At 40.8% G+C, this 7,642-nt stretch overlaps 2 protein-coding genes across 2 annotated transcripts; both read left to right on the plus strand.

Moving 5' to 3' along the window:
• Positions 1–5,517: 5,517 nt before the first annotated feature.
• On the plus strand, positions 5,518–5,847 carry LOC141685652 (uncharacterized). Its single transcript, XM_074490744.1, has one exon. The coding sequence runs from the start codon at positions 5,518–5,520 to the stop codon at positions 5,845–5,847; it is 330 nt and encodes a 109-aa protein (XP_074346845.1).
• A 915-nt stretch (positions 5,848–6,762) lies between these two features.
• On the plus strand, positions 6,763–7,230 carry LOC141685653 (uncharacterized). The gene has a single exon (XM_074490745.1). It carries the CDS (start codon positions 6,763–6,765, stop codon positions 7,228–7,230), a length of 468 nt encoding a protein of 155 aa, XP_074346846.1.
• The last annotated feature ends 412 nt before the right edge of the window (positions 7,231–7,642 follow it).

The raw sequence follows: 7,642 nt of genomic DNA on the forward strand, positions 1-7,642 counted from the left end.
GCTGATCATGATCATTGAAATCTTCAAGTCCAGTAATCTTCTTGTCATCAAAGGAGACATTGATAGATTCCATGACAACCTTTTGCCCTGTCCAGAACTAGGATGTTTTTCTTGTTGCCCTGCAATCACAAAGACCTCTAATGATTAGTTTTAAGGACCCGGACTTGCTTGGATCCTTTGGCCTTATTAAGTTTGTTAACATTTACAGCGGATTTAGCATCATAGTTTATGTTAACATTTTTCTTATCAGTATTTACACTATCAGACTTTGTATCAGAACTTACACTAGAAGGAACAATGCTAACTTTCTTTAAAGAAGGTTTTATTTGATAATAATCATAGTACAAACTATGATATTCCTTACAAGTTTAAATGGAATGCCATAAACTACCATAATGAAAACAAGGATTTTGTGGCCTATATCTAACAGACTGAATCTTAACTCCTAACTTTGGAGGTAAGGAGTTTATGTTCTTATTCTTCCTGCAAAAAGAAGCTAGATGGTTAAAACTTCCACAGTTATGACATATTTTTCTAGGAGCATTAGGAACAGGCTTAAAATCATTACTTTTATTTACACCTTCCTTTCCATTCCTATTTTTCCTAGGTGACTTTACCTTGTTTACATTCTTAACATCTTTCAGCTTATACTTAAGCTGCTTCTTTGTCATTAAGCCTATGTTAACTACAGTTGGCTTTTCCTGTGTTAGTTTGTCAGAAGTTAATTCCTCTTTAAATTCTGATTTCTCAGTTTCAGACTTTACAGCTACAAACTAAACAGATTTTACCTTTGGCTTTTGTTTAACAACTATAGGCTTAATTTCTACAGTTCTTTTATCATTCTTATCATCTCCATAACCTAAGCCCTCTTTCCAGTTTCCACTACTTAACAAATTCTGAGTTGTTCTGCCAGAGTTAGTCCAAGTCCTGATAATCTCTCTTTCCTTTTCTAACTCAGTTTTTAGAGATTCATTCATTTTAAGTACTCCATCCCTAACATAGAAAGCATCATCTCTATCTTTCTGAGTTTGATGGAACATGACTAACTCTTTTTCTAAATAATCATTCCTCTTTTTATAGGCAAGATTTTCAGAAGTTAATCTTTCACATGTTAAAGTTTGATCTCTATAACTAATGAACATGGTTTTAAGATATCTTCGCAACTCATTAATATCATCAGTATGAAAGACATACGTGGTTTGAGGTACCTTTAACTCAGCAGCTTCAGAACTGCTATCAGCATTTGCCATCAAGGCATAATTCACCTCACTTTCAGAATCTGAAGTGTCTGTCCAGCTTTTTATCTTTGTGACAAGAGCCTTGCCTTTGTCACTCTTCACTTTCTTGAAATCAGGAGATATGTGGCCTTTCTCTCCACAATTGTAGCATTTGACATTTGTGTAATCTCCTCTGTCAGACTTCCCTCCTTTGCCTTCATATTTTCTGAAACTCTTCTTATCAGAACTTGCACATTTCCTGGAAAATTTCTTTCCCTTCCTGAATTTTCTGTATGCAATCCTTGTGATTCCTTTCACCATAAGAGCACACAGCTTCATCATCTTTTCATCAGCATCCATCTCAGGCAAGCTTTCAGTTTCTGAGTCATCATCACTATCATAACTTGATGACTCAGTATCAGACTTTGTGATGAGCGCTTTTCCCTTGCCTTTCCTTGAGGTAGCTGCTTTGGGGAATTCTTCCTCAGCCTTAAGAGCAGCTGTCCTTGACTTTCCTCCTTTCCTCTTGCTTCTTTGTTCCATCTCAAGTTCATGAGTCTTGAGCATCCCATAAATTTCATCAAGAGTTGTTTCTTCAAGATTATAGTTGTCTCTTATAATTGTGGCCTTCAAATCCCAACTTTTAGGAAGAGCTAACAGGAATTTAAGGTTTGAATCTTCAAGATCATACTCCTTATCAACTAGTGACAAATCATTCAAGAGTTTGACAAATCTGTCATATAAATCAGTCAATGACTCATTAGGCTTTGAGTCAAAGTGTTCATACTCTTGAGTGAGTATAGTCTTCTTGTTCTTTTTAATCGAATCAGTTCCCTGGCATCTTGTCTCCAAGGCATCCCATATCTCCTTTGCAGTCTTGCAGTTAATTACCCTGTTTGACATTACATTATCAATGGCACTATGCAGCAAGTGTCGTACCTTAGCATCCTTAGCAATTAATGTGATATCTTCATCAGTGTAATCACTCTTCTCCTTTGGTACAGATTTTGCTGCTTCACCTGCAACTGCAACAACGAGTTTGGTTGGCTTGTGAGGTCCTTCATTGATTCTATAAAGATATTCTGGATCTGTAGCTTCCAGAAACATAGTCATCCTCACCTTCCATATGGGATATTCAGATGGTTTCAGTATGGGAACTCTAATAGCCTCATATCGACTATGGATTTGAGTCTTTGGAGGTTCTTCAGTTTTGGTGGGCTTGGTTGTAGTTTCTACTTCAGACATGATTGTTTTTGGATCTTAAACTGTTTGTGTGTTAACAGATAGGCTCTGATACCACTTGTTAGGTCACACACGCTGTAGAAGGGGGGTTGAATACAGTGTATAGCACAATCAAATCGAATTCAAAGAACACAAGTAACAGAAAACAAACTTTATTAAACTCTGTTACAATGTAGAACTGTCTTCTCTTAGTGATGAGCAAAATATCACGAGAGCTGCTAGGGTTATAATGAATATTATTCTCGATGATGATAACATATATAGTGTAAACCCTATGTCTGTGTTTATATACTACATAGTTACAAGATAATCGCTAAATGATATGGAATATAATTCTGCTTCCTAAACTATATCAACCAGTTATCTTTTCTTCCAAGTATTCTATTCTTCATAGAATTCCTTCTTTATGCATATCTCTTCTTGCGTTTGTCTTGATCTTCTTTCCTTTCAATCAGCCGCCTTCCTTATCTGAAAGTCTTCTTTAAGTCCTGATATTATCTCCTGATAAATATCTCCTGAACCTTAAGTACTGATAACTTAAGTTCTGTCTTCAGTATAAGTGCTGATATCCAGTTAAGTACTGATTTGTCCTGTTTAAGTAAGAACTGAAAACTAAATACAAATCATATTAGACATGATATTATCAAATATATCTAACATGGACAATGGAAGCTCGGCAAATATCCTCTACTACAGCACCTTTAAGAAGATGGGGCTACCTGATCAAGATTCGCGGGTCTATGGCTTTTCCGGCGCGGGAGTTAAAGTCATGAGATCAATTCAGTTGCCTTGTACGTTGGGAGAAAGCCCGTTGTCGGTAACAAAGATGCTTGAGTTCAAGGACCTGAATCAGGAATCGTCCTACAATGTGCTGTTGGGACGACCTTTTCTACGGGAAATGAGGGTTATTACTTCAATCCACCACCTGACCATCAAGTTTCCAACGCCAAATGGGGTGGGGAGTGTAAAGGGCTCTCAGTATGACTCTCGGGAGTGTTACAGGCAAGCTATGAGTGGCTTTAGAAAAGACTCCCACATCGAGGATAATCAGACGATGATCGAGAAAAGAGCATTGAGCAACCGATCGAGGAAATCCGAATCCATTATTATGTCGAGCAAGAAGACGAGCGCCCCTCTGTGTTGCCCCCAGCAACGTTGTTCTTGGAAGACACAATCAGAATTGAGATGTTAGAAGAGAAGGAGGCCTCAAACACTATAGTCCGATCAGATTTTAATGGAGAACAATTAGAAGGAAGATTCAACGTCTTGCAAAGCTTCGAACAAGGTGAGCATACGGTGAATGCCCTTCTTCCAGAAGGAGCGCTCTTGCCCGTGAAACATATCAAGGAATTTGATGCCCCTGCAATGCAGGTGCGCCTTCTAAAGAAGTCGACGCTCCTCCTAAAGGGGATGCGCCTTCTCTACAGAACAATGAAAACCATGATTCGCCCGACCTGGATCTTCGGATACCAATACCAACGGAGAAGATGGGGCCAGCAGAAGATACAATTGAAATCCTTATCGACGAAAAAGATCCAAGCAAAGTTTTAAGAATAGGATCTCAGTTGGCACCAAGGTTGAAGGAGGGTCTTTCGATATTTCTCTTAGCGAACCTTGACGTATTCGCATGGAACCACTCTGATATGGTAGGAATTGACCCAGAGATAATGTGCCACCGTTCGAATATCGATCCCAAACATAAAAGGGTTCGATAAAAGTGCAGGGCCGTAAGCGGAGAGAGGGCTATAACCTTAGCAGAAGAAGTAGATAGGCTCCTGGACGTCGAACTAATTCGGGAGTCCTTCTATCCAGAGTGGCTAGAAAACTCGGTGTTGGTAAAGAAGCCCAACTGTAAATGGAGAACATGTGTGGATTTCACCGATCTGAATAAAGCGTGTCCAAAGGATAGCTTTCCCTTGCCAAGAATTGATCAGTTGGTCGACGCCACGGCATGACATGCCTTGCTCAGCTTCATGGATGCATACTCCGGGTATAATCAAATTCCCATGTATGGGCCCGACCAGGAGCACACCTCTTTTATTACTGATAGGGGACTCTATTGCTATATTGGAATGCCATTTGGTCTGATCAACACCGGTGCCACTTATCAAAGATTGGTAAACAAAATGTTCAAGAGGCAGATTGGAAAGACGATAGAAGTATATGTGGATGATATGCTCATAAAGTCTAAGAAGGCAGAAGATCACATCGCCGACTTAGCTGAGATGTTCCATATTCTGAGAAAGTATAAGATGAAGCTAAACCCTCAGAAGTGTGTATTCGGTGTGGAATCAGGGAAATTCTTGGGATTCATGGTTAACCACCGGGGAATTGAGGCCAACCCGGAAAAAATCAAGCCTCTGTTGGACATGAAATCTCCCACCGGCGTCAAACAAGTGTAGAGCCTGACAGGAAGGATTGCGGCCCTAAATCGATTTGTCTAAAAGTCATCAGATAGGTGCAAGGAATTCTTCAAGGCAATCAAAGGGATGGGGAAGGATTTTGTGTGGACCTCTGATTGTGAAGAGGCTTTTTTCTGAAAATCAAAGAGCAGTTGGGAAATCTTCCAATGTTGGCCAAACCAGCAGACGGAGAGACATTGATTCTTTACTTAACAGTATTTGAATACTCTGTCAGCGCGGTGTTAGTGAAGGAGGAAGAAAGCCACCAGTGGCCCATGTACTATGTGAGCAAAAGTTTGCTGGATGCAGAAACCAGATATACCAACATGGAAAAACTGGTGTACGCTCTTATTCTTGTGGCACGAAAGTTAAGACCATACTTTCAGGCTCACCGGATAGAAGTTCGCACCGCTTATCCGCTCCGGCATATTTTACACAAACCTGAATCATCGGGAAAAATGTTAAAGTGGGCAGTAGAGCTAGGACAATTCGATTTGGAATATTGTCCTGGCACGACAATTAAGGGACATACATTGGCTGATTTCATACTTGAGTTTGATTCTGAAGTTGATGACAAGGCCATAGTGTTGGCGGAACCTTCCTCGCAAGGAAAATCTCATGATGATAAAAGGGAGGAACTCCCACACCCGTGGTGAATGTTACATATCGATGGGGCCGTGAACAACAGTGGATCAAGTACCGGAATTGTCTTAATCACTCCGGAGGGGCACCGTTTGATGAGTGCTATCCATTTCAAGTTTTATGTCACTAACAATGACGCTGAGTATGAAGCTTTGATCAACGGTCTGAAAGTAGCTCTGGAGGTGGGAGCTGTGAATCTGATAGTTCAGAGTGACTCCGAATTAGTTGTGAACCAAGTCAACGGAGGTTTCCAGGCCAGGGGACCATGGACGGAGTTATATATGAGATGTGCGCAACGCCTATTGAAAAAATTTGAAAATGCCAAGCTAGAAAGTGTTCCATGAGAAGAAAATAGTAATGCGGATGCTTTGGCCAAGATGGGATCACAGATGGACAACGTCCAACTTGGACAAATCCCTTTGGGAATCCAGGAAATCCCGAGTTTTCCAGAGGTAGAGGTATTTCAGATGCAAGAAATCCCGCGAGGAAGCTGGATGACCCTCATTCATAACTATATCCAAACAGGAGTTGTACCAGAAGACAAACTACAGGCTAGATGCCTTCGGTACCAGGCTGCAAAGTATGTTGAATATGACGGGATATTATACAAGAGAGGATTTAACCAGCCACTGTTACGCTGTGTAAATATAGAAGAGGGAGATTATATTCTCAGAGAAGTGTACGAAGGGATTTGTGGCAATCACTCGGGGGGTGGTTCGTTGGCATTAAAGATGCTCAGACAAGGATATTACTGGCTGACCATGAAAGAAGATGCCTTCAAGTTTGTCCGGGCCTGTGATCGCTGCCAACGATTCACCAACTATTCCAACGCCCCGACATCTACCATTACCTCATTGGCAAGTCCTTGGCCTTTTGCCATGTGGGGAATCGATCTCTTTGGAGAGTTGCCCAAAGCAAAGGGGGGTGTGAAATACGCCGTGGTGGCTGTGGACTACTTTACCAAATGGGCGGAGGCTATGCCACTGGCCACAATCACAACAAAGAAGATAAGGGACTTTGTTTTCAATTTCATAGTATGCAGGTTCGGTATCCCCAACAAACTCATCTCGGATAATGGGAGGCAGTTTGATAGTAAAGAGTTAAGGAAGCTTTGTGAGGACTTGAACATCAAAAAGGACTTTGCCGCAGTTTATAATCCGCAAAGTAATGGTCAGACGGAGGCTATAAAAAAAATCATAAAACATACCTTGAAGGCAAAGTTGGAAGAGAAAAAAGGAGATTGACCAGAGGAGATGCCCATGGTCCTCTGGTCTTACAATGCAACTCCCAGATTGACTACAGGAGAAACCCCATTTCTACTGACTTATGGGTATGAGGCCATGGTTCCCGTGGAGGTAGGAGTTGGATCCCTCCGGAGAGACGTGTTTGTTGAGGGAGATGCAGAAGTTAACCAGAGGTTCCACTTGGATTTGTTAGATGAAGCCCGAATAAACTCTCAATTAAAGCTTGCTGCATATCAGCAGAGAATCACAAGGTATTTTAATAAAAAGGTAAAATCCGTGTCATTCAAGGTTGGGGATCTTGTGTTGCGAAAAGTTATGCCTAACACTAAGATAGCTCAGCACGGGGTGCTTGGAGCTAATTGGGAAGGACCGTACAAGGTCAAAGCTATACTCTGGAAGGGAACATATCGCTTGGAAGATCTGGATGGTAAACCTATTCCTCGAGCATGGAATGCGGAACATTTACGAAAGTATTATCAGTAGGGTGTGGTTGTGTCCCCCTCATTTCCATGCTTAATTCCTATGTCATAGACTAGTAGCAAATAAATTCCTCCTAGCCTAGGGGGTAGTACATATGACTACGAACCTTGGAACTAGCAGAATGAAGAAAATTTTCAAATAATTTTCCCAAAGAGGATAGTAGCCATGGGACTGTGTAATTTGTACACTAGAGTGCATTATCAATAAAAGAAAGAAGTTACTTCAAATTGTTTTATCTGCTTGGCATGAAAATTTTTCATTTGAAGAAAACCAGAGGCGCGCCCTATGATAAGGCGCGCCCTATCGAATAGTTATTCCATAATTAAGATAACATTGTATGCATACATGAAAGGACACGCCTAAAAACTGATAACGAAGAAATAAAAGTATATGGCCAGTCAAATAAATTAAGGTA

This window comes from Apium graveolens, chromosome 9, assembly GCF_009905375.1.
Source record: "Apium graveolens cultivar Ventura chromosome 9, ASM990537v1, whole genome shotgun sequence".
Lineage (NCBI taxonomy): Eukaryota > Viridiplantae > Streptophyta > Magnoliopsida > Apiales > Apiaceae > Apium > Apium graveolens.

Bases quoted from the DNA above. Each gene is read 5' to 3' on its own strand.
- LOC141685652 (XM_074490744.1), top strand. From the start codon at position 5,518: ATGTTACATATCGATGGGGCCGTGAACAACAGTGGATCAAGTACCGGA.
- LOC141685653 (XM_074490745.1), top strand. From the start codon at position 6,763: ATGGTCCTCTGGTCTTACAATGCAACTCCCAGATTGACTACAGGAGAA.